This window comes from Marmota monax, unplaced genomic scaffold (assembly GCF_021218885.2).
Source record: "Marmota monax isolate L192 unplaced genomic scaffold, Marmota_monax_Labrador192_F-V1.1 WCK01_AAM20220418_F8-fsc00226, whole genome shotgun sequence".
Lineage (NCBI taxonomy): Eukaryota > Metazoa > Chordata > Mammalia > Rodentia > Sciuridae > Marmota > Marmota monax.
In genome coordinates, this window is record NW_026693142.1 from 631,641 (window position 1) to 658,138 (window position 26,498).

Here is a 26,498-nt window from a genome sequence, read left to right on the forward strand (position 1 = left end):
TGTGCCCATTTCCACAGGGGGAGGCAGGAGGTGGCCTGGAGAGACTCCACTCCAGAGGGACACAGAGGAGCAACAGGGCATGGTGGCCTGCACCAGGGCTCAGACAGCCGGGAGCCTCAGGTCAACAGCCCAGAGCCCAGCAGAACGGGCTCTGAAGCACTTATCAGCGTCCTCAGAACCAGGCAGCACCAAGAAGGCCGGGCCAGTACTCTGAAGTGGAGCCAGCGCCCCTTGACGCAGCACGTGGGAGAGAAAGCCCAAGAGCTCTGGGGTTCGCGGTGGGGAACACAGGCCACGTGTCACCTCCCTTGAGTCCCTCACACACAACAGGAGCGAGGGCCAGGTTTCACTCTTCCATCTCGCAGTGCAGCGTGTGAAGCAGCCTCTGTGCGCCATGCTGAAGGCCCCCTGGCTAATGCCTCGTGGAGACGTCCAGGTCCATGACCTTGGTGCCCACTGCAGCCTCCTCCCACCCGCAGCCCTGCTGCCGTCCACAGCTCAGCCTAGGGTGGGGACACCAGGCACAGGCGTGCTGCACTGGATTCATTGTTGGAAAGTCCACACCCTTCAACCTGCAGACCACGACCATGAAGTCAATTCAATGAAATAGGACAGCCGGGGGGGTGGGGGGCAGAAACCTTAACAGGAATGGATAACGGGAGAGAGGGTCGAAAATGTCAGTGTTCGAGGACTGGTGAGGATGGGAGTGTTCCGTAGGCGATAGGGCCAGGTCTGTATGTGTGTGACAGTGGGACATGGTCCAAAACACCGACGCTGCTGAATCAGTTATTAGGACATGTCTCTGCCCAACTGTGAGGACCTGCAAAATGGAGAACCTTGTGAGTGCAGAGGAGGGAGCCCTCCAGGGGCGTTGAAATGTGGATGGAACGTCTTCCTCTGGACCCACTGGGTGCATTGCATGAGCAGGGCACTCAGATCTGGCACCATCAGAGCCACCAGTCCCTGTCCTGAGCACTCTGCTGGTCTGTGACACCACATCCCACCATGCAGTGCTTCCGGAACATGCAGCGAGCAAAGTTAGCCCAGGAGCTAAGCAAAAGAGCACTTCTGGAAGCCCTACCTTGCAAGGGGTGCTGCTTGGCTCCAAGGTGACCCAGGACATGGGGGTGCCCCCTGGGCACTGGTGTGGGGCCAGGACCAATAGATGTGTGTTGGTTTGCCAGTGTCGTCCCCGTGTTGGGATCTTTCACACACCCCCATCGTCATTGCCAAAAGGGATTGATGGGTGGACTTCCAACTTTGCACTTTGGTCATTCTCTCCCTGTCACCATCTCAGCCTATACTTGGAGGGTGCTGTCCAGCTTAGGGACCCTGTCCAGGCTTGGGGAAGAATAAGGCTAAGTGCCTACCTGGAACAGGTGACCTTGTCCTTAATGGCATTGAGCACCATGCACAGCCCGCAGAGAGGTGTCGGCCTGAGGCTGTGCCATTAACCCCAAGAATCCCAGGCGGCAGCAGGGAGACAGGGCCCAGGAGGGGTTCAGCTGGCCTGGCCTGGCCTGTCTCTGTTGAGAGCCACAGCCAAAGGGGCCCCAGCAAACTTCCAGCTGCCAGCAACCAGCTGCCGGCTGATGATTGGCTCACAGCGGCCCCAGCAACATCTAGCTGATTGGCTCCTCTGCGGTGATGCTCATTGGGCTGTTTCCCTGCCCTTTCAGACCACGGAGCTGCTCATTGGGGGACTTTTTTGGCTCCGCCCACATGACCCAGCCAATCGGCCTCAAGAGCAGGAGGATTGTGGGAGGTGGGGAGAAGCTTGTGTGGGAGAGAGAGGCTTGTGGAAAGCCGGTGGTGGCAGTTGGGCTCTGAGGGTTTTTCCTGAGGAGTTGTGTGGTTTGGTGTGTGGTTCTAAAAATAAAGTTTGTTTCTTTTGACAAGTGGCTCCTGAGCAAAGTTATACACTCCCTCAAAGAAAGATTGCAAGGTTCCCATGCGATTATATGTGGGAATGCTCTTGCTTAATATGTTACCGAATGAATATTAAATGAACATTATTATCTTTGAAAAAAAAAATATTTGGATCCATTTTATCATGAGCGCTCATCATATATGATATATGGACATACATACATTCAAACATATAACACAAAACACAAGTGTGCACACATAATATAATACATACAACACATAACATTATAGTAAAGGCCTTATAACTTTTTACAGGTGAAATCTCCATTGCAATGTTTAAAAACTCTATAGTCAAAAAATAGAACTGATCAGCAAAACATTAACCTAGGTCTGTATGAGCTGAAAAAACAAAATAGAACTTCATGATATGGCAAAGGGCAATAATAAAATAGATATTGAAAAAAGCATCCTGGTTCTGTTGCAGATGTAAGAATAGCCAAACTGGAGTTTTGGATATCAGTTGTTATGGATTTGAGCCAAATCATCTTCTTTTTGGTCTGTAGAAATCGCTTTAGTTAATCTTTCTGGAATCCAAATCGGCTGCTGTTCTCCCTGTGGAAACACATAAACAGACCCCCGACTCCAGACAATCACTGGGTCAGGACCTTTGGTAGGAAGAGTAACAGTGTTGCCCTGACGGGGCTCTGCTGGAATCTCTCTGGAATCCAAATCGGCTGCTGTTCTCCCTGTGGAAACACACAAACAGACCCTCGACTCCAGACAATTACTGGGTCAGGACCTTTCCATTGTCCTGTTAGAATATCCTTCCAAAGTACCTTGGGCTTATGCACATTTTTTGGACACATATGCCTTTCCGCAGCACTAAGTCCTGATGAATCCAAATTTAAAAAGTTTAGAGTAAAAAGGGTTATTTTAAGTTTATCTTTGGGGAATATATACCCCTTCCCAATGCCTGTCTCCATCTGTCTGCTTCTCCATCTGTGTCCTGGGAACTGCGGGAGGACATCCTGTGACTACGAATGACCCTGTATCTGCTACAGTGGTGACGGGAACAGGCCTGAGCCCTCTTTGCTGGCACAGAACCCTCCAGCTGTCACCTGTAATTAGATACGTCTGAACAAGTGGTAAGGCTGTTGCTTGGTCTTTGAACAATAGAGCCAGGAAAATTTAATAATCTGATGCTGTTGGGTGCAAAACTGTTCTGAGCACTATTCATAACTTACAGCTAATTAACCTTCCTCTTAAAAAATCTTGAGACCCAATTTTCTGTCTGACACACCATGTTTTTGATACCCATAATATTTTAAAGGTGTTTTCACTGATATTAGGAAATAATTACGCAGAATCTCTCAGTCTGATTAAGGTGTCTATGGCTTAGTTAGGATTTTCTTTGAAAATGTGCTATAATGAGCTTTTCTAGAGTGCATCATAAAAGGAAATATTATTCTCGTCATATAATTTTAAAACTAAAGCCAAACTATAAAGAAATATTTCATACAACTTTAAGGTTATAAATTTGCTTTGTGGCAAAAACAGAGACTTTCAGAAAAGGACAAAATAAATTCAGCACTTTTTCAGAAATCCTTGATAAATACAAATTGTGATAAGGACCAACAGGTAGTTAAGTTGTTATCCAATCAAAATTCTGATTTCAGAACCTTAGTATTTTTAACTTGCTGCCATTAAGAGAATGTTCAGCTTTGGCAGAATACCCAGAAGAAAACTGTAACTGCTCGAGGAAATTAAAAATCACTGCAGGGTGATGATCCATTTTACCTAAGAATCTCCACCAATCTCTGCATAGATTATTAAATTAATATCAAATCACAGTAGTGTGGTGGGAAGTTCTTTTCTGTTTTTCTGTATTTCAGGAGCTGAATTGATGAGTTCTGGTCAGTCCCAGGCACAAATGCAGCCCATCTCCCACAGGTTCCCTCTGGTTGTAGGAGTATTTAAACGTTCCCTCTTAGTTTCCTGCCATGAGAAGCTGGAGGGCGGGCTGTTCTGGGGATAGAATGAGTTAATTGCCTGAGCAACAAGAGCAGCCAGGCTGCTCACAGGTCTCACTGCCGGGGGGCCCTCCTCGTCTCAGCTTGTCTTCTGCCAAGCGCCCCCTGAAGCTGCTAGGTCTTGTTGGAAAAGAATAAGAAACCCTAAGAAAAACCGCGGGTGTGTGTGTGTGTGTGTGTGTGTACACACGTATACACATGCACACATGCATGCACACATGTGCACAGTACACTCCCACACATGCACACATACACAAGTGTGCACTTGTGAGCTTTGGTAGGAAGAGTAACAGTGTTGCCCTGACGGGGCTCTGCTGGGGCTGGAGGAAGGGTCAGGGCGGCATGCTTTGTGGACTGGGATGTGCTCTCTTGGTCCCTCTGGGTCAGTCCCGCCTCCCCAGAGTCAGCACCCTCACTGCAGTCTTTCTTCATTATTGTAAGAAGGAAAAGTGGTAGACCGGCGTGGCGGTTGCTTGTTGGTCTGTGCTGTTGCAGAGGAAATAGAATTTCCACAGACAATTTGAAAAACGAACCATGAAAACCCGCCAGTGCTTTAGGCCTGTGTCCCATGGCCCTGGCAGGCCAGCACTCCTGCGCTGGCCCTGGGGGGCAGCGTGAACAACCTGCTCTTACTCACTTCTGCAGAGGGGGCGGTTGGTAATGAGGCTTCCTGTGGTGGAGGGCTTCGTCTGCTCCCAGCAGCTCACCTGACCGTCAGATGGATGGGACCCTGGCACCATCTTTTGGGCACATTCTGCTTGCTGCCTCAGCTGGGCCCCGTCTCTCTCTACACCCCAGGCCAGCATGCAGCCCTGGGTCAGAAGACCCGCCCCAGCATTTGCAGAGGGCAGGCAGCAGCAGAAGCATCCTGCACACCTTGGCTAATGGAACCCTCACTGTTATTATCCTGCTGTACAGAGAGGACACAGGGGCTGACTCACTGCCTAAGGTGGCACAGATGGCAAGTGGCAGAACCAGATTCAAATCTCCAAAGGCGTGCTCCTGAGCAGGGCCCAGTGGCCACTTCAGGATGGGATGGCCTGACCGCACTCTCCTAACCCTCAGTCCTGGCCCCAGTCCCTCTCCAGGAGCCTCCTGGGACCAGCCCAGCCTGCCTCCCCCTGACCTCCTCTGACTAGGAGCCTGTAGCCATGCCTGACCTAGTTCCACAGTTCTCCTTAAGCAGTGGAGCACAGAAGGGGCATGGTCCCTCCACTGTCAAAACTGTGCTCCCTCCTCTGGCTCATCTCCCTGAGAAGCAGACCCTCCCTTTGCTGTGGAGGTGAGTCCCTTGTAAGCTTTTGCCTATCTCAGGACACAAAGCCTTGCTCCTCCCTCTCCGTCCAGAGACCATGCAGAACTGAGGCTGGACCAGGAGGCATTCGTCCCTCGGGGTCTCGAGTGATTCTAGAGTTATCCTGCAACAAGAGGGTCTCCTCAAGCGGCTGCCTGCTCTGAGCATCGAGAGGCCGACGGCATTCAGGTCTCCTGTATCTTGGCCACAGTAAGATTCTTGCCCTTGGCTGGTTACCCACTGTCGCTCTCCTCCGCAACAGGCAGCACCGTGCCTGACCAGCGGGTGCCGTGGGCAGCTGTCAGGATGGGAAGACCAGGGTGCCCAAAAAGGGAGCATCCCCGATAATCCTCACTGATGCCAGGATGGCTTTTGCAGGGGCCTGCATGTCCTCCAGGGGTCCGCTCAACTCTAAATGGAGGAAGAAGGTGTACAGATCAGCAAATGGCAGCTCAAGGGACAGGTGGCAGGGCCGGAACCTGAACAGTGTGTCCATCACCACGCGGAACCCAGTGCCCTCTGCGCCCCCTGCCTCCCACGTGCCTGAGCCCTCCCCAGGCTCGCCTCAGACTCCACAGCCCCCCCCCACCCTCTGGGAGGCAGGTGCGGCTGCTCGCAGACTGGGTGGCTGGAGCTCTGTGGAGGACCTGCAGGTGGTGGTTACTTTAGAAGTTCAGTGAGGAGGGTAACGTTCCATCTGGCGGCAGGAGTTCTAGAATCCACTACTACAAGAAAGCTGAGTCACATTGAAGTCAGGGACCTCGAGAAGCCAGGGAACTGCATGACCGTCCTCAGTGATACGTAGACAAATAAGTGGCCGCCACATTCCATTTGGAGACTCCCGAAGGCACCAGGTGCTGCTGTGTGGAGGGAAAGGTGAATCACCTTAATGGAGACACTGAGTGCTTCAAGCTGCACTCAAGGGCCGCGTCTGCCGTCTTCCCCTAGGAAGGTACTCGAGTCACAAAGGTTGAGAAACCGTGGCCAGTGCCAACCCCCTCATTCACAGCCCAAGAGCTGACCCAGAGAGGGGGACAGAGCTGGCGCCCTATCCTGCAGCCTGTCCAGCCTCCCGTGACAGCACATGTCCTCTGTGCGTAGCAGGTGGGGACCACCTGTCTAACTGAGGCAATTTTACCATGAATTTTTCTCCAAAAGTTATTTTTGTCCCTATTGAAACAGATCCCCACTCGTGAGGCCAAGAGCTTATAAAACTTGTGGGACTCTTCTTTAGGAAAAAAAAAAAAAAAACCATAAAGTGATGGCTGTAAGTAGTCCCGTGAGGGGAGGAGCCCCGAGCCCCGCTTCCTCAGCCTCCCTCTCCCCCCGGCACCCCTGTCTTGCCGCTCCCCCTTCCCCAGCCAGCTCCTTGCTGCTCAGCTGATCTTTGCGTATGTTTGATTATCACTTGATCATCTTCCCTGCTGAGGACCCACTTGTACTTTAAATGCCTCCTTCATCAACAGCCATCGAGGGTGCTGGAGGGAGGGGAGTGAATCCCCAGGCTGTTTCTATGTTTAACTCAAGGGCCTTCCCTGCAGGAACAGCTGTCCCTCTCGCCCAGCTCAGGGTGGCCACAGGAGGCAAGGGGGTGACCCATGGGGTGGATTCTTAGGGCTCAGGCCAGAGACCAACCCCAGAGGCCAGAGCCACCTCACCAGCTCTCCTCCCTGTCCTCCTCGCCCCCTGCCCTGAGCCTGTGCAAACCTAGCCCTGACCATGGCCTTCAATCCTGCCTCACCTCATTCCAGCCGCAGCCGGTTGGGCCCCCTGTTTCAAAGCCAACTCCAGTTCAGACCTCCAGCATTGTTCCAAGAACTCAGTTAGTGAATCCCCGGTCAGCAGATGTTGTTCCCCTGCCCTGGTGACTGCAAGGCTCCTGGCCAGCCTCTGTGTGTCTGGCCAGAGCTCGGGTCCTCTGCTGTGTGAGCATGTCTGCCGACTGGACAAATGGGTGGACAGTGCCCGAGTGAGCACATGAGCAGTGGAATGAGCTAGCCAGTAGGCAGGACCAAGAAAACATCTCCGATTGGCTGCTGTCTATTTGGACATGAGGCTTGTGAATAGAAGGCAAAGGGCCAGAAGTTCTGGGCGTTTCTCAAGAGCCTGTGGTGGAAATGGAGAGGGAAGACTAGGGAACACCCAAAGAGCAAAACAGAGGAATGGAATGCTAACCAATGGCTCAGTTTCTTCCTTTCCTTGCTGTTTTCAAAATCTTTTAATGTTTTTTTAATTCAAAAACTTTTATGAAGTTGACCTCGTTGATATAAACTTCAAGGACTTAAAAGCAGTGACATCTATAAATTAGGAAGAACTCGGCAAACATGGCTCTCTCTGCACCCCTAGGGTTACTGGACGACTGAGCTAGATCTGACCCAGGGCTCCCACACACACGTGTCCTGTGGCTGACACTGGCTGGATCACCTCCAGGTACCTGCTTCATGTGGCCAGGGCTTCCTCACAACATGGCGGATGGTGTCAAGGGTGTAAGCCAAGCTGCCTTTTACATCAGATCTAGAAGTTACACAACACCAATTTATACCACATTCCACTGGTTCCAGCTTCTTGAAGGACTGCCATGGTTCAGGGGGAAGCACATCACCTCTTTGCAGAAGTTTCAAGTTCTGGAATTACCACTGTGGCCAATTTCAAAAGATAGAGTCTACCACACCCAGCACATTGTTGATCTCAATAGAATAATTTATAGTAAGGTGTAAATGGGCACTAACAACCACAGATCAGGTCATGAAGTACTGTTGTGCTTCACTTAACAGCAGGGTCAGTTCTGATAAATGCATCATTAGGTGAGTTCTCCACTGTGCCAACCCCACAGAGTCTATGTCCACAACCCAGAAGGTGCAGGTCAGTCGCCTGACAGCCTCCTGATGCCAGCAAGAGAAGCCTAAGCACAGGAGTGTGAGGCTGCTGCCGCACAGCACAGCATTCACTGCTTTCCTTAGACTCTTATTCCTGCCAGGGTCTACTCTAAAATAGTGACTTTAATACAGTGCAGTAAGCACATAAGCAGCTTTTGGTCACTATCAAGCACGTCACACTGCGTGACTGTGTGGGACTCCTACAACTGGCAGAGCAGCAGGTTAGTTTACACCAGCACCAGCCCCACCTCTGGCTGGTGTTACACTGGGATATTGTGGCAGTCACAGTGTCACTGGGGGATAGAGGTTCTCAGCTCCTTTGTGACCTTACAGGACCACTGTCAGCTCTGCAGTATAAACAGCAGTTGCTCTGCGGCACGGGACTATGGTTATGGATCTGTGTTCGGAAGATGCTGCTGATGCTCTTTGCTGCTCTGGACAGCTGTGCGCCCAACACCTTCCCCAGACCAGCCTGCCCGCTTGTTAAATCTATGGAGCCAGCATGGCATTGCGGCATCTAGCCTGACGTGCCTGGGCCTCTGCACAGAAATGACCTTGGAAAGACAACAGAATGGTCACCAACCAAGCTCAGGGGGTCTGGAAGCTGGCAGTGAGGGGACTCAAGCATGAGGCTTAGCCATGGATTTCAGGGCCCCTGTCAGGACCATGCCTCTGGCAAAAATGAGCCTTGGCCTCCCACCTCGCCTTGCCTCACCCAGAAAATGAGGCCAGCAATGTGTTGTGGCTCCCCCTCTCCAGGGCAGACATCAGAACCCTAGAGGACATGCCGCAGGTCTGTTTCCACAAGTCCCCAAGCCACCGCATCACTTTCTCTCCCTGTCTGTGCGGCTCGAGCTGCCCTGGGTTCTCTTTGCTGACTTCAGGGCCAGGCAGTGAACCCCATGCATCCAGCCCCCAAGGAGACTCCAGGGAGGTCACAGCACTGGCCTTACTCACAACCCTGCAGTGCTGTCCCCTCCCTTCCCCAAGCCCTCCCTGGTCTGCACGTGAGGCCTCGGCTCTCACAGAGCGTGTGTCCCTCTCACAGCGCCTTAGAACATGGATGGGAGAAGCACGTCCTTCCTGGGCTCAGCCCTTTGCAGAGCCCTGACCTGTCAGAAGCTCTGTCTTCCACGTGTAAACGTTAACATCCAGCTCCGGCTCCAGGTGTCTGCCAGAAGCTCCTGCTGGTAAGAAGGACTGGAGAACTTTTACCATCCCATGGACCTCTGAGATCCTTGCCAGAGTGTCACCGTCACCTGTATGACAAGGTCCCATCCCCAAGTCTTCACTCCAGTCAGCAGCAAGGGGGAAGAGAAGCTGTGGTGGCCACACCCTGTCCCCTTAAAGGCAGGCCTAGGCCTGGTCACATGCCACTCCTGCCCTGCAGGGCCTGGGTAGTGCTGTGGGCACTGGAAGGCCACGTGCCCAGCAGGGACTCACTGGCTCTTGTACTAAAATAGGAAGGAGTGTGGATGTTGGGGCCAAAGACCAGACTCTGCTGTTGCACCTCCCAATAAGAGCTTTCTCTAATTTTATTTGACTTCCTTCTAACTCCTGTGTGTCCAGCCCCCGTGGTCCTTAAGGTTTCTGTGCTGATCTCTTGCATATGGGGGTTGTGAGTGGCAGCTCATATTTCACTTTTTATAAACTTCTAAGCTTTGCCTCCACCAAAGGTCCAGGGTCTAGTACGAGCTGAGTGCTCAGTATTTGTTCCCAAAGTCCATTTCCCTGAGCCTCCAATGCTGCCATTGTGAAGAGGACCTAACCCTGGCTGCAGATGCGGGCCTCCGGTCTCTACCTCCAACATCACCTAACAGTCTCCCCTGTGTGTCTCTCCTGTCACTTTTCTCCTTAAGGACATCAAGGACCCACACACTCCAGTGTGACCTGTCCATCCTGATTTATGCCACTATGGCATCTGCAAATACCCTAATTCCAAACAAGGTCACGTTCACAGGCACAAGGGCTTAGAACATCAATGTCTCTCTTGGAGACACAACAAACCTCAGAGAGGACCTGCCATTCACAATCCAACCCTCAACAGACCTCCAAAGGACCTGTCCTTTCTCTCTTTAGGAAGGCACAGTCCCCCAAATAATCCAGAAGCATATCTCATAGATGCCCATGTGGCCACAGGCGTTCCGTCCCCGGGGGCAGCATCTACTCCATCAGACCGCATGTGCCTCCAGTCGTTGGGGTTTGTTCATGTGTTAGTAAGAGTGTGCACATTTGGAGTGCCTGACGCGTGGTTTGAGATCCCCATGCACTACAGGATGGCTGCACCAAGCTCGTGGACATATGCCTCTCTGCCGTGTCTTCCGGGGAAAGAACACTTTGACTCTACCTGCCGCGGTTCTCAAGTGCACAGAGAGTAGGTAGTTAGCTGTTGCAGCACTGCATGTGGTGGGCCTTGCTTGTCCCTGCAGGCCCCACTCCGCCTCCAGCCCCTGGCTGGTGCCCCATCGGCTGCTGCGACTTCCCCTTTCTCAGGCTGCACCTCCCGGGGAAGCCTAGCGGTGCTGGCTCTCTGTCTGCTCATCCAGGCCTGAGGTCCCCGGCTCCATCCGGTTGCCACCAGGGCAGGGTTTCCTTGCCCTCAGGTGGGTTGTTCTTAACAGGCTGCACCCCAGCCCTGCCGAGCTTCCCACCCCAGCACGCACCGACTCTGCCCAACCCACCAGCCCTGTGTCAACAGCACTGTCCACCACGTCCTGGGTGCAGCCCTGCACACCACCAAAGACTGCCTGACGAATGTGAAGGAGCCATACTGGTGGATACTGGTGGCCGTCTCTCAATCTGCATTGGCCAAATGACCTCCAGGTGTGAAGACTCCCCTGTATTGGACTGTTCTTGATCCCCTTGAGCCCAGGGGATTTGTCCTCTGATCTGACCCTTAGCACGGTTTGGAGTGAATGAAAATCACTTTAAATAATTGCTTTGATAGGAAAGGAAGGCAACAGCCCCCTTCTGCTGTGAGCCAAGCCGCGTGGACACAGGGGCATCTTCAAGAGAGAAAGGTGGTCATTGACTAGCAAATGTCCCCAAGTGTGTCTTCCTTTTTGATACTTAAATAATCCCCTAGCAGATCAGGGAAGGTGAGGGAAAGACACATCCTCTCATTGGCCTGAGATAATTGTACTTGCTCAGAAAGGCAAGCTATTGATTCTGTTCCCAGGCAAGTTTCAAGCAATTAATTTAGTTGATGAAATAGGGAATTTTCCCCTCTGTCTTCAAATCTCTGTTCCTAAACTACATTATTTGGTGTGTGGCATTTAAGCAACTGCCTCATTAAGCTAGTGTTCCTGAGGAAAATGTTGCAGAATAGGGACATTCATAATTAATGCTGTGATGTCAGGATTTCATTTGCCCAGGCCTTCCCCACTAGTTTCTTATACTTAATTATCTCTGTAATGAGCGACCACCACACTGAAAAATGAACACACCAAGGAGTGATGTGGTAAAGCACATGTAGGGAAATACAGTTATAAGCTTTGGGGGCCACCTTTGGCGTCAGAACACCTGTCCATATGCCACTGTCGCATTGTGGCTGGATTAAAGGAACAGGCACTCTTCCCCGGGGGAGCAGCAGACATGTGTCGTTCCCCAGGGAGGTGGGCTCAAGGTCTGCCCCACACCTACCTTGTGTAATCTGCACCCAGATGCTCTGAACAGTGAATTGAGCTCAGAGGAAATACCCTGCGTGTGTCGGTGGAATTGACAGAAATCATTCTGCACCCAGCTCAGGCCTCCCCACCCCTCTTCTCGGCCTCCTGGGTCCATGTGTGGCCCTCCCTGTCTATTGCTGGTCAGGCTCGAGCAGATGAACCTCCCTCTGGTCCAAGGGCAGGTCTAGAAGCGAGGTGTTCACAAAGGTGGTGGAGAGGAGGCGGGGCCTCCCTTGCCTGGCCCCCTGTGAGCGGGCATGTTAGATGGGACAAGAGTGGCCTCGTCATGCCCAGGGCTGCTCGGGTTCAAGGAGAAGGAATGGACGGGCAGCGTCCTGGGGTGCCTGGCCGTCAGGGCTGTGTCTGGCCGGCCTTTCCTCCTTCATGAAGCCTGGGTTGCCACCAGCCCTGCTTCTCCGCTCAGCCTTCCCTGAGCTGGATTTGCTCCACCGCTGACCGCAGAAAGCTGGGCTCCCTTCTGCCCTGTCCCTCCGACTCTGCTCACTCACCGTGACTGCTGATCACCCCTTCCTCCCAGCCTGCAGGGCAGGAGTGACTGAGCAGAATCACCACAAATTGCATTCAAAGGTGCCGATTTTTCCAGCAGACCAAGTGCTGGAGTCTGTTACTTACGGTGCCAGGTAACTCCACGCACAGTCACTTCTGACCCTCTCCTCCAGCTGCCAAAGGCTCTGGCATATCCTGTAAGAGGCCTGAGACTCCTACAGACCTGAGACTCAGCCACCCTGCTCCTTGCTGCTCCTTCCCAGCCCTGTCCCCACAGGCAGTGGCAACACTTCTGAGGAGCTGGGAAGATGCCCAAGGTCACAGCACTGCAGGTGGAAGGGACCTTAGTGTCACAGATGGGGCCTTGTGAAGAGACAGCTGAACGGGTTCAAGCACAGGACTCGGGGCCCTGTGTCCACTCTCCCTTAGCTCTGTGCTGCAGCCTGGGGCACCTCTGGTGGCAGTGGGGGGCAGTGTCCTCTCCACGGGCTCCATGCACCCTGAGGCTCTGCTGTCTGGTGCTGGGGTTGTCCCATGCCCAAGTCACATTCTGCAGGGAGTCCCCCTGGGCTGCCTGCAGGAGGGGGCTCTAGAAGACAGCGGGGAGCTGTCTGAAAGGAGAACAGCACATAATGAAGCTCATAATTCCTCCACCCGAAGGTGCCAGGAACATCGGGAGGGTAGGGGGTGGGAAGAACAAACCCCCCACCGCGCGGCCTCCGGGCTCCGACACCCAGCAGTGAGACCCACTGCGTGCCTGATGGGGGTGGGCGACTGGGAGGGCCTGCGTCCTCCTGGAGCGTCTTCACCCCCATCTGCTCTCAGTCCCCCAGACCCCGAGGCTGGCGCCAGCTCCCAGTCTCCCTGCTGGGTCCCCACCAACAACCATGTCCTCCCATGGCGGCCACCCCAGCTTCCCTCCAGCCTGTCCCCGGTGAGGACATGCGCACGTTCTTTCTCATGTGTCCTTGGGTCCAGCAGGCTCGTGATACCCCTGCCCAGTGCAGCCAGACTCCTGTGTGCTATGATGTGGATAATCATTCTAGAAGAAAACCTAGAAAGAGCTGGCTCACACGACAAGGTTCCCTTTCTCACAGGAGAGCCCCCTGACCTGCAAGCGGTCAGCACCGTGATGGCCGCTCTGACTCCAGGCGTTCTGACTCGGAGCATTGGAGGTGTCTGCCCTTCGCATGTTAAAAACACTGCAGTAGAATTTTCTTTCTGGATTGGATTTCAGACACTAGGAGGCCCGTCTGTAGGTGACACTGATCAGTCACATCCCTGTGGGATGGGGCTGAATGACGGGTGCTTCCCGCTGAGCCTCGGGTCACTTTCCCCCTGAGTCCTTTCTGAGATGCCCCTGTGGCATTTTCTGCCAAACAGTGAAGCCACGCCCTCTGTTAAGGTGAGGCACACCTGCCTTAACACATTCCGTCTCCTCAGGGCTGAGTCTTAGGGGGCTGTGAGTCTGTGCGGGTCCCCGGATCCCCCCAGGTGGGCCTGTCTTTCTGTGATGGGACCTTTGGAGGGCCGTCCTTCCTCACTGGGTTCTGTCCAGATGTGCCACGCCACGGTGTGAGCTGACTTCCTCTAGTTCTGTTATTAAAATAACGATCTCCAACATAGAATAGTAGTTCCACTCAAAGGCACTCATTAGCAGAGAAAGGGTTTATAAAAGTGTAACAGTTATAATAATGGGAATATGACATTGAAGGAGATAATTAAAATATAATGATGACCAGCTTTTTCTAAAAGCATTCCTTAGGCTCATAGTTCTCAAATGCAGACACTTCACACACTGCAGGGTCCCTGCACAGATGTGCAGCCCCGCAGGTCCAGCCACCCGAGCTGACCCTGGCTCCGCCCCCTGGCTGCCTGCTCACCGCGCTCTCCTTTGTTTCCCTCAGAGGAGATTCTGAAGACCCACATCGCGCACTGGTGGTCTCCCGATGGCACGAGGCTGGCCTATGCCACCATCAACGACTCCCGTGTCCCCCTCATGGAGCTGCCCACCTACACGGGCTCCGCCTACCCCACCGTGAAGCCCTACCACTATCCCAAGGTGAGCCGAGCGCCAGGAGCCGGGCCCTGAATCGTTCATGAGCCCCGGGCGCCCAGGAGCGAGGCGGTGGGTACTCAGGCGTGTGGGTGAGCAGTGCCGTAGACACAGGCAAGATCAATTACTTCTCATTACGTTGCATTAAGTTCCCATCTTTGTTGAGTGGAATTCGTTGGCAGGTTTACTTTATTTTAAATAATTGAGTGACTGTTCATCATTCGCCTGAGCTTCCCTGGAACCAAAATAAATACATTGCCCTCACCGTGACACTGGGTGACAAAAATCGTGGTACCACACTTCCTCTTCACGAGCCTTCGAGGACATGACTTCTGAGAAGTCCGAACAACTTCTGGCTGTCCCTGGGAGGGGCTGGCCAGTGTACCTTGTGCTTGGTACACAAGGTACAGAGTGAGATCCTTGCCCCAGGGTGAAGACATTAGGAGGTAGACCTCCTGGGTGAGGTCACCTCCAGGTGACCACCTAGGAGGTGACCAGGCCATGAGGGGCCTTCACAACTGGGAATAGTGCCTCATAAAGGAGGCTCTGGAGAGGTGACCAGGAGAGGACCCAGTGACAAGGCTCATTGGTGTGGACAGGGCCCTCACCGACCCCCAGCCTGCCAGCACCTTGATCCTGCACCTGCAACCTCCAGAACTGTGAGAGACACATCGCGTCTGTCTAAGGGCTTCCCAGTTTGGGGTGTTTTGTTATAGCAGCCTGAACGGACGAAGACCGTCAATTTCTGACCCAAAGAGCAGCAGAACATCCAGGGTTCTCTGCAGGGCACGGGCATCCAAACTCACTTCATTACCGAACACAGCCGTAACACTCAAGGGGAGGGCCTGGTGCTAAAAAGTCAGCCCACTCACCTGTGGGAGGCTGAGGCCAGGAGTGGGATGCAGCTCCTGTCCACTGGCTTCAGCAGCCACTGGCCACACTGAAGGGAGCCCCTCCCTGCTGGGCCTCACTCCACCTCTGAGAGCCAGCAGTGCCTGCCCCTCCCCTGAGAACTCCCTGGACCTACCAGCCTGTGGTTCGCTGCCAGAGGAGCCATACTGTCGGTGGACGTTCTCCACCGCTCGCTCACCCCCTGGCTGGGCTGCGTGCACCTTCCCCTTCTAGTCTTTCCCTTCCCGTGACGGTTTGCCAAGGCCAGCAGAACTCGCTTGACCTCAGCAGAATGAGCCTGTTGGACGGAATGGGAAGGGGCAGGTGTTCTGGGAAGGGAAAGAACTGTCCTGGTTTTCTCCTTTCTCACTTTAAAGTTCTACAGGTGGCTGGCCTGTCCTCCACACGGTGAACGCCATGCCTCGTGCTGAGTTCCGCCCTCCTGCAGTCCCACATGTGCCTCTTCTGGGAAGGCTCTGCGAGGCTGGGGCGCTCTGCAGGCCAGAGGTCACTCACTCACGTCTCCGCCCCTTGGCTTCACAGGCTGGCAGTGAGAACCCCAGCATTTCCCTGCACGTCATCGGCTTGAATGGACCCACCCACGACCTGGAGATGATGCCCCCTGACGACCCACGGATGAGGTCTGTTTTCCTCCCTCTCGTAGGTTAGAGGAGAATTGAGATGAAAGGTATTGTGTGGTCTCCTCGGGACCAGACTTGTCTCACTAGTAAGATAAATATCCAAGAACGAGGTGCGTTTTCTAGTGTTCCTTACTGCTTTATGATTGGGTTTCCCGAGGGGGAAAAACAATGAATCCCAGTCAGCAGGTGCTGACTGGTCAGCCGACATCTGGAGTGCTGACCCCCGGGAGGCTGGGCTTTTCCCAGAGGGCCATGTCTCGGGTGGGTGGCACTGACTGCACGTGGCACACTAGATGGCATTCACTGGGAGACCTGGTGCAACCTCCCCAGAAAGTCCTTGGAGGCAGAATGTTTTCAAAGGGTCCCCGTGTCTGGAGCAGCCCTAGAGGGCATCTGTAACTGACCAGCTCCTGCTGGGGGCTGGTGATTCCCACTGTTCTCAGGCCAGATCTCCCACTGGGAACAACCACGGAGCACATCAGCAATGTCACTGACGTGTTATTATCAGTATCTGGTTTAGTAGGTTTTTTTTTGTTAAGTCAAAACAACTGAGTAGGATCTGCCAAAGAGGAGCCTCCTCAGTATCAGTTCAGCTTTGCCCCCAAATTCAAGCAGCCGGGGGCTGATGACACCACCAGTGTCCAGTTACGTCCCAGGTGGACCTTCCTCTGTTGAGACTATGGGTGGAGACTCGAGCAGGGAGCAGCGCGGGGTGCTGGGGGTCCGCACGTCCACAGGTCCCCATGGCACTGCAGAGGGGCCTGTTTATGCCCCGAATCATTCATTCGCGGCTCAGCAAATATCCAGCGCCAACTCTGTGTGCCTCTAGCCTGGCTCTTCGTCATTGTCAGAACCTTCTGGCAACTTCTAAAACAAGAGGCCGGGCCCTCTACTCTGGCTCCCGACAGGCCTAGCTCAGTGGTGGATACCCAGCACCCTCTGAATGGCCTTCACGCTGTCCTCACCCAACCAGGAACCCGCACAGAGCTGGAGCTCCCCGCTCTTCGCCCTTAATGGGACCTGATGCCGTGGTCCTCGGGAGGGCAGAGCGGACCCGGGGCTGCTGTCCATCAGGGCTGTCGCTGCCCTCTCCCTGCCCTGGATTGTTCCTCCCCCTCCCACAGGAGGACCAAAGTCTCCCCAGGGAGGAGGTGGACCTGGCCCCCCGGCAGCTGCCCCAGGGCCTGGCTCTGCCGATCTGTCTTTGGCAGGCTGCCCTCAGTGTGCGCTGCTCAGAGGAATCAAATCAGCTTGGCTGATGATGTTTTTCTGGGATAAAACAAAGTTCAGATTATTGCTTTGGCTCCTCTCCTGAAGACCCACAGATCTCACTGTTCCCATCCCCGCCAGCCTCCTGGGGCCTGGTCCAGCCAACTCGCTGAATTAATAGGGAAAGTCACCTGGAAAATCTCAGCCATCTGTTGGAGTTAATTGAAAGTCTCATTTAGTCAATTTGGTGACGCTGTTGCCGCAGGCATGATCAGCTTCAAGGACAATGAAAAATTAGCCTCAGTCAGAACTCGACGTTTGGATGCTGGCTACTGGGCTTTCTGCTCGCTCTGGTTTCCTCAGCTAAATGAGACGACGTGTTCCACGAGCGTTATGGATGTGTAGTGAGCAGATGCTACTTCTCTTACTGCTCCTCTGTCACACATCCTGAGACCTTAAAGGCGAGCAGGGGTAGGTCAGAAAGTAGAGACCAAAGGCAAGCAGCTATCGCCCCTGAAGAACACGGTGCCCAAGAGCTTGCATGAGCCCCAAGCCTCCCCTGTGCTCTGTGCCATCCCCCCAGGCCCCACAACCACGATGACAGGAAACGCTCTTCTGTTTTGCTTTTTAGTGAGGCTGAGGATAAATCCAGGGCCTTGCGTGGGCTACTGGTAGGCAAGGGTTCTGCCACTGAGCTATCCCCAGGCCCGGGCAACTTGCCCGAGACCACAGAACTACAGCTTGAACCCTGGTGGTCGGCTGGAGATCATCCCCCTAAGCCAGGGGTCATCGTCTGGAAGCTTTAGCGATGAGTGGAGACTCTATAGTGCGTAGGGCAGGCCCCCAGCAAGGACTCCTCAGGGCCCAAACGCAGCAGTGCTGAGGCTGGGACATCTGGCTTAACTGTGACACTGTCATCTCTAGGGGGGTGGCCTCCTCTTCAGACATGCCCTGCATCCTGGCTCTTCTCACACCTGCGATCATTTACTTACTGGTGACGGTTCTTCAAGTCTGCACCCCTTCTCCCCTGCAAGCTCCAGTTTCATTGGAGGCAGGGACAGGGCTGTGCGGCCGTCCGCCCTTCCGCACTCCAGCTTCCCCGGGGGCCTGCTTGCACCTGGCTCCCTCGGACACCGCGGAAGTCGGGCCAGTGCTCTGGAAGCCCTCTGCTGCCACGCACTGTGTCTCTGTGCCACACGCTTTTATTAAGACTTGGGACAAAGATTTGGTGGCCTCCCCACGGGGAGCTCATAGTGCAGAGAACTGCGACGGCTCTCAGCCACTGGCCATGAAGAATCATGGCAGAAGCCACCCGTGGGAGCAGACCACCCGCCACGGCGGGCCATGGAAGTGCTGGGTGGCCCCACGGTGCACAGGGTCCAGGCACCGAGGAAGCCGGCCAGGGACGTCTGTTTAAAGACAACTAAGCACAGCAACCCCAGAGCCGCCAGGCACAGCATGGGCAGGCGACCGCCACCCAGAACGCCTGGTTGCCCTGGGAGGAGCCACCCGACCTGTCCAGGAAGCATAAGGCGTCTCTCCTGGGGGCAGAGAGGAGCACAGGCAGGTCGTCACGCACGCACCGGCAGGCTTCTGCGGGCCCACACGGCAGCTGCGCTGATAAAACACATGGTCATTTTTGCTGGTTTCCTCGGGCTCTTCTGCAGCCACTGAGCGGGGTGTTGAATTAAGATGTGGCAGATACTGGCAGTATGGTGCCAAAGACGAGTTGAACTGTGCTGTGGCAACAGGCGATGACAGACACTGACCCAGAGAGCAGCTGGAGGTGTAGACCTCTGCTCTCACCCTGTCCCCTGCCCCAGCTATGTAGTGACCTTAAACATCATTGTATGAATGTCCAGTGCTGAGCTTCTAATTATGCAGTGATGCTTGATTGCTGGCATTCTTAAGGGAGCTGCTATTTCCTGTGGTCTTCTCTGACCCTAGGCTCTTCCTTCACACGCAATGCCCATGACACAGCCCACACCGACTTAGAAATAAAACAACCTTTTTTCTTTACAATTTATGTAAATCATGATATGTTGACTACTTTTTACTAAGAATTCGGGAAGGAAGTCAAAGATCACTGGAGCAATAGAAATACCACAGGATGACAGAGTCCACATTCTTCAGGGCCTGAGCCACCTCCACTAGCATCACCTCCACTTCCATCACCACTGTCTCTACCATCATTATCACTGTCTTCACCACCTCTATCACTTATACCATCAGCTCTACCAATACCACATCTACCACAACCACCCATCCCCACCATCACCACTACTTCCACCATCACCCACCTCCACCATCACCACCACCTCTACCACATCACCTCTACCGTTACCATCCCACCTGCATCACCCCACCTCAACCATCTCTATCGTTATCTCCACCATTACCACCCATACCTCATCACCTCCACCTCTACCATCTCTACCATCTTTACCACTATCTTCACCACCACCACCACCACCACCTCCACTGTCTCCACCACATCACCTCTACTATCATCATAATCACCACCACCTCCACCATCATCATCATCACCACCTCCACCATATCACCTCCACCATTGCCACCCCCACTCCACCATTTCCACCACTATCTCCACCTTGACACCACCTCCACCACCACTACCACCTCCATCATATCACCTCCACCATTACCACCCACACCTGCATCAACCCCACCTCCACCATCTACACCCCCACCTCTGCCACCTCAATCGCCCCCATCATCACCTCTATCAGCACCACCTCCACCATCTCCACCACACCACCTCTACTATCATCATAATCACCACCGCCTCCAGCACATCAATATCTCGACCATCACCATGATCACTGCCACCTCCACCGTTATCACCTCCACCATCACTACCACCTCCACCACATCATCACTTCTACCATCACCGCTATCATTACTACCATTATTATCACCTCCACCATCACTACCATCTCTGCTACCTCAACCACTTCCACCATCACCTCTATCAGCACCAACTTCACATCATCACTCCTGTGCCCACCATCACCACCACCTCCACCACATCACCAAACCCCCTCTCCTGGTCTCTGCTACTGTCCATCCTGAGGAACACTCTGCCTCTTTCCCTGACATGAGCAGGGCCTACTGCCTGAAATGTAAAATCCTGTTTTGCCCACGCAGCTGGGCTTCAGGGATTGGCCTGGCGTCCTCTAGTTGCATATTTGGTTATTGATAGAACCAGGACCTGAACAGAGACCCCTGACACTAAAGCTGCTGCTCATCCCTGTTCAGAGCTGTCACATTTACCTCATGTCCCTCTGTACCAAGCTCCAGCTGGCGTGAAGCTAGATGGGGGGTGTCACTGGCAATACCTCTCTCCTTCCTGCTTTCCTCCATCAGCATGGGGACTCCCTGGACGTCTGAGCCCTCCTCAGCACGGTGGTTTTCACCTGCAACGGAAGATGAGCCCCCTGCTTCCATCCCCGAATCTGCCACCTACCTTAGCATCGTCCTGGTCTCTCTTTTGTGTTATCTCAGCAGTTCTGGGTATATGGACTTCCAGATTTCTTTCTTCTGAATTGGACTTCCAGGTTTCTTTCTTCTGAATTGGACTTCCAGGTTTCTTTGAAAGTCATCTAGATATGAACTACAATTGCAGAATACTCTGCTGCCCTCAGAGGGACTTCATTCCATTTCTGCCTCATACATTAGAATAATCTTCTGGGTTCCTAGAGATCAAATGAGCTCATCTTAGCAACATCAATTCAGGGACATCAGCTCAGCCAGACAGCCCTGTGTTCATAGTTCAGATCTGAGTAGGTCTTCGTTATTCACTGGGGGGAAGCTATAGGGAGAGACTTGAGTAATGCAGAAGTTCCAGGCTTTGGAATAAGAGACTCCACCACCACCTCCATCAGCACCACCACTATCTCCACCATCACCACCACCTCCACCGTCTCCACTATCATCATAATCACCACTACTTTATTCTGTTGATGCACTGAAAAGAAAATTCATAGAGTTGCTGCTGATCGTGGGATTCTATGCTCTCATTAATAAGATTTCCCAGAACTTTATAGTATCTGGGAATCAATCTCAGATGTCTGGTGTATTAGTCAGCTTTTCTTCACTGTGACAAAATACCTGAGAAAAACATCTTAGAGGAGGGAAGTTTTATGGTGGCTCACCATCTCAGAGAAGGGCACAGCAGAGGAAAGCTGTTTGGTAGCTGGGCAAGGAGGGCTGGGCACATCCCCAAGGATCCACCCCCTTCAATGAGGTCCTACCTCCTATAGTTTCTACCACCTCCCAGTAACCCACCAATCATGAACCCATCAATGGATTAATCCACTGCTGAGGTCAGAGCTCTCATGATCAGCCACTTTCCCAGCTCTGGACATCGCTGCATTGGGGACCAGCCTTCGACACTTGAGTGTGGAAGGAGATGCTTCATATCCAAACCACAGCATCTGCGTAAGAGGGTTCTGGTGAAGAAATGGAGCCAGTGTGTGAAAGGACAGCCGATCGATGGTTGTGAAGGGGCTGGAGCCATCCACAGGCCTATGGATGGAGGAGACATCAGAAAATAGCACAGCATTCTGCTGCCCCACCCTCGTAGATAAGGCACCTCGGGTAGCCCGCAAACTCTTTCAGCACAGGACAGCCTTGGCCTATGGAGGTGTCGGTGACACACCAACTAGGTTTCCCAAGCCCCAGCCACAGGGCCACGAGTCGATGGCGGTGACACGGAGGGTGAGGACAGCTCAGCTTCCTCCCACAGCCACAGCAGGAAGTTCAGTGCATGGATCTGGTGGCACCTGGGACCTGGCAAAATTCCCGTGCCTGTAGAGTTTCAGAAACGCAGGAGGCGGGGGGCGATGCGGCCACACCTCTGCCACCCACAGGTCAGTGAGGGGCCCTGCAACCCTCTCCCGATGGCTTCTCTTCCCGAGGCTCACGAGGGTCCATTCCTTCCACTTCCTCCACAATGAACTGAGGAGGCCCACGGAGGGCGGCCGACGGTGCAGGGTCGCCCTGAGGTCATCTCGGGGCCAGGCCTGCCATCCAGGTTTCCAAACCCAGTGACCCCGCGATGTCGTTCACCTCTCCTCTGCCCACTCAAACTCCTGTGTGGCTCTCAGAAGCCTCTGGAGGCACTCTCCCGGCTCCCAGCTGCCCCTGGTGTTCTCGTGGTGAGAGAGACTTTCCAGAACCTGCTCAGTGCTGCCAATAAGGGTTTAGGACAGGTCCCTGCCCTCCAGACAGTCTGGATGCCACATTGGGCTGATTACCCCCATCCCACTTCTGGCCATGGGAATGATCTCTTCCGTCTCCCCAGGACCTGATTCCCAAGTCAGAGAAGGGCTGCAGCACAGTGTCTTGAGCTGAGGACAGTCAGTCCCCACCGACCCTTCCCTCCCCACGGCACCTCCTGCCAGAGAGCCACCAGCACCCTCTTGCCCCTCACTGGACTCGCTGCCTGTGGGCCATGCTCACAGGAGTCCCTAAACCTGGAAGAAGCAGGTGCCGTCCCTGGTGGTGCTCAAGGGCAAGGGCCTCTCGTGCTGTTTAATGTATCAGCTGCTAGAATGGCTTACGGACAGAGCCAGCCCCAGTCCAGCGCCCTGCTGGGTGGACACAGCAACTCAGCAAATCTGGATTTAGACAGGGAGAGACTTTAATTGAAAAGAAAGACCCTTGCAAAAGGAGAGCACTCCAACCGCAGAGACCTGCAACAGCTCAACATCGAACTTCTAGAGGGGACCCGGGGCAAGCCGAGGGCAGAGGAGCCCCCCAGGGGGGCTGCACAAGCAGGGGATGGCCACGGGAGCAGCCTTGTTTGAAGCAGACCTGGTAGAGGGCAGCTGGCAGCACCCGGGAGCACGTGGCAACCACAGAGTACAGTTCCACTCGAGATCCACCATCAAAGACGCGTTTCGAAATAGGAACAAGGACTGTCCCAGTGGCCGGTAGACAGGTGGACAGGGCAGGATGGGAATGCTGGAAGATGAGGCAGAAACTAGAACCAAAGCCCCGAGGGAGATGGCTGAGAAGGGAGGGAGGAAGAAGCCTCGTGTCACCCTGGCCCTCAGCTGCAGAGAGACCCCCGAGTGGTCTTGACGCTGAGCCAGAGGCTGCAGGCCTGTCGGAGCCCAGAGTGGCCAAAGCAATCAGGACATTTCCTTGTCAGTGTGAGGCCTGGCCCTGGGTGGCCAGGGACAGAGAGCGGCTTCCTGGAGATGGCACCAGGCGCATCCACCAGGTGCTCGCTGTCTTTGATCCGCCCGAGCCCAGGAGTCACTCTCCAGGGACCCCCTGTAAAAGGAGGCCCCAGGTCCTTTGCTGCCTCCTGCCTTTCTGGTCGAGTCCCTCAGGGCTCAGCACTTTTCTCTGGTGTTTTAAGGGCCCAATCCCCTTACTTCACAGGCCGCCATCTCCGTGACAGAGACACTCTGAAAGGGACAGCTGTGCCCAGGAGCTCGGGGCCTTCTCTGTGTCCGCTGATGCTCAGCAGGACAGAGGGCACACTCCATTCCTTCCCCACAGCATTTAACAAAGGCACCCTTACCAATAAGTGGGTAGGGGAGGGCCGTGCGCAGGGCCTGCGGCAGCTGGGTCTAACACCACCTCAGCTCTGCAAACCACAGTGGCCTGGGGTTGGTCGGTGGAAGGACTGTGAGGAGGAAGCGAGTGCCCACCATCGTCTCCCCTCGCTTCACTCTCCTGCCGGTGCTCCCAGGGCAGCCAGAGCCTCTTGATGGCATTGGCACAGGCAAGCCTGGCCCCTGTCACACAGCAGGATGGGGACCTTCAGGGACACGTGGAAAACGCCCGACATATCCTCCTATGACACCAGGTTTAACCAGGAAGTGCCTCATCCATATTGCAGGACAGTGAGCAGGTCACGTGTGTGGGTGCCTGAAGGGTAGATGAGGGGTGGGTGGTGGCTGGCTGGAGGGGTGGGTGGATGATGGATGGGTGGGGGTGGGTGGGCAGGCAGAAGATGGATGCAAAGGTGAGTGGAGGGTGGTGGATGGGGACGCCTGTGAGTGGTTATAGGTGACAGGTAGAGGGGGCATGGATGGCTGGGTGGATGGGTGGCAGACTGATGGGCATGAAAACGGAGACCTGGAGAAGGGACATGAGGAGACTCGCTCCCACCAATGGATCCTTTCTTGTAAGGCCCTAGAACTGCTGAATGAGGACCCAGGGTCCCTAAGATGTGTTCTCGTGACACTCCTCCCCTCCCTCCCCTGGCAGCCTACCCTGTGCTCTGGCCAGCCCCCAAGGTGGAAGGAAAGTAGCCTGGTCTGTTCCTGGCATGTTCCTGAGTTGAAAGTGAGGTCACAGCATGTGCAGCAGCCACACTCCGTCCTGAAGTCCTCCTTCCTCGGCTTCGTGGCGTGCGCTCCGCCTGCAGACATTTCGCACCAATGTTCCTCGACTGGAGGGCAGGCCTGGGCAGGGGCTGTGGGCTTTGGCATCCAGGGCACTGTGCTCTGTGTCTTTTCAGTTGCCTCTATTCAAGCTCATCCTTTTAAAAAAAACTTTCTGTGGCAATGTTTCCCATCCCAGCTTGATCCGAGGGACAGACGTTGCTTAAGGAAATGCCAGGTTAACTGCAGGCTCTTGGTGCCCCTAGGTAATGGGGCGCTTCCTCCCTCGCCCTCTCTGGCCACACCACTGTCAGAACCTTGGCCAGCACTTGGAATGCCAAAAAGTGACATGGCACATGAGTCCCTGTGAGAGCAGCGCTCTGTTAATATTTTACAACAAACAAATGGGCCAATAAAAAATTCATGGCCTCTGTGCGTTCTGTGTGAAGGCGTCTGGCTGGGGTTCAGGGAGCTCTGCCACCTTCACAGCCAAGCTGTGCTCCTGCAAGCGCCCCTCCCTCCCACGTGCTCTGTGCCTGGGCGTGCCCTTCTATTAGAGCAGCTCCCTGCGCTGACATAAATGGCTTCCTCCCCTGTCTCCTTCCAAACCGGGAGCTCCCCTGCAACCGCGTCTGCCCATCTCCCAGGGCTCAGGCAGAGCCTGTGGACAGCGCACTAAGCCACTAAATGCTCTCTGTGGGAGGCAGTGCATTCAGGAGCAGATCCAGTGCTTTAGAATAAAAACCGCTTCGGCAGCACTGCTCCCAGGCACGTGGCCTTCTGTTAACATCTCAGTACTTTGTTCTCTTTAAAATGCAATTTCAATGATCATCAAAACGTGATTACCTGTTTTCTGTGTTCACGAAGTCCCTCGCTGTCCATCTCCACGCTGCATTGATCCTCACAATTCTTCCCGTAACCAGTCCCGTCTTTTCTTCTGCCTCATGTCCAGCTTTCTCCTCTCCTTTAATTGTGGCCAAGTCCCCCTTTGTCCTAAAGCACTCCTGCCTGGTCACAGCGATTCATTCAAAGCAAGCGCAGGAAGGACAGAGAGGGGAGTAGAGACCCGGGAGGTGCTTGGAGTTGTCCTCTGCCCCCTGCTTGCAGACTGCCCCTCATCTCAACCCACTGGTCCTCAAACGGAATCCAGAGGGAGCCCTATTACACCGCCGCTGCTGACCCTGCCCAAGTTTCAGGTGGAGTCTGCAGGGGGACCAGAGACTTTGGTTTAATGCCCTCCTGGTGCCGCTGATCAGCCTCAGCTTGAGAACTGCTGACTTGGATCAGTAAGACGGCGTGGGGACTGTCCCCGCTACCTCTTTCTCCTCTGGTGACGAGCCTCAGCTGATTCTGCCCCAGGCCTTTGGTCCCATTGCTGTTCTGCCCTCTCTGGGCAGGCCAAGCTCCCGGAGTGAGGCTCCCGACAGGGGTCACTGCCTCTGATTGCTGCAACCTGGGCCAGGCGACACAGGACGGGGGGAAGGCCTTCTCTCGCCCATCTTCGCCTCCTTGCAGGACACACAAGGGGAACAATCTGGGTCCTGTTGCTACAGGACCATGTGGCTTCTCCTTACGTGGACGTGAGCAGGGGTGGGGGGTGGAGGACGGGGAGGTGGGCTCAGCACCTGCGTGTATGTGGCGCCCACTGCCACCGCGTGCCAGCCTCGCTCTTCCTCTGCCCAGTCCAGATGCAGCTGGGGACAGACACCACTGCCAGATGCCAGCAAGGCTGGCCGTCGGGGGTCACTGCAGGACTTCCATGACTCCATGCATTTATTTTGTCATCGTTGATTTTTCTTTAGTTTTGATTTTATTTCTTATTTGTATCAAAGTAGCACATATAATGCTTAAAGGTAAAATAATATGGAAACTAAGGCTCTTCCCTGAGCTTTTCTTCTCCCTCCACCACCGGGAGGTGACTTCCAGCTCCCTGTGGCTTCCCGGGCTAGTTACCAGCCTGTCACCAGATAATGTGCCCAGTTCACTGGTTCTATTAATGTATCTATTTTATTGTATTTCTCATATGATAGAAAAGAATTCCACACATTTACTTCTGTACCTATTCCACCTTCTCTGTGTATATGTGCATGTTT

The 26,498-nt window shown here is 54.2% G+C and overlaps 1 protein-coding gene across 4 annotated transcripts in view; it reads left to right on the forward strand.

Annotated features, from left to right (window-relative positions):
* The window catches only part of Dpp6 (dipeptidyl peptidase like 6), a 734,784-nt gene that overhangs the window by 625,087 nt on the left and 83,199 nt on the right, over positions 1 to 26,498 (forward strand). For all 4 annotated transcript variants that reach the window (XM_046455142.2, XM_046455141.2, XM_046455143.2 and 1 more), the window contains exons 9-10: positions 14,152 to 14,306; positions 15,735 to 15,832. In XM_046455142.2, the coding sequence (XP_046311098.1) occupies positions 14,152 to 14,306; positions 15,735 to 15,832 (253 nt within the window). The remainder of the gene's footprint in view (positions 1 to 14,151; positions 14,307 to 15,734; positions 15,833 to 26,498) is intronic.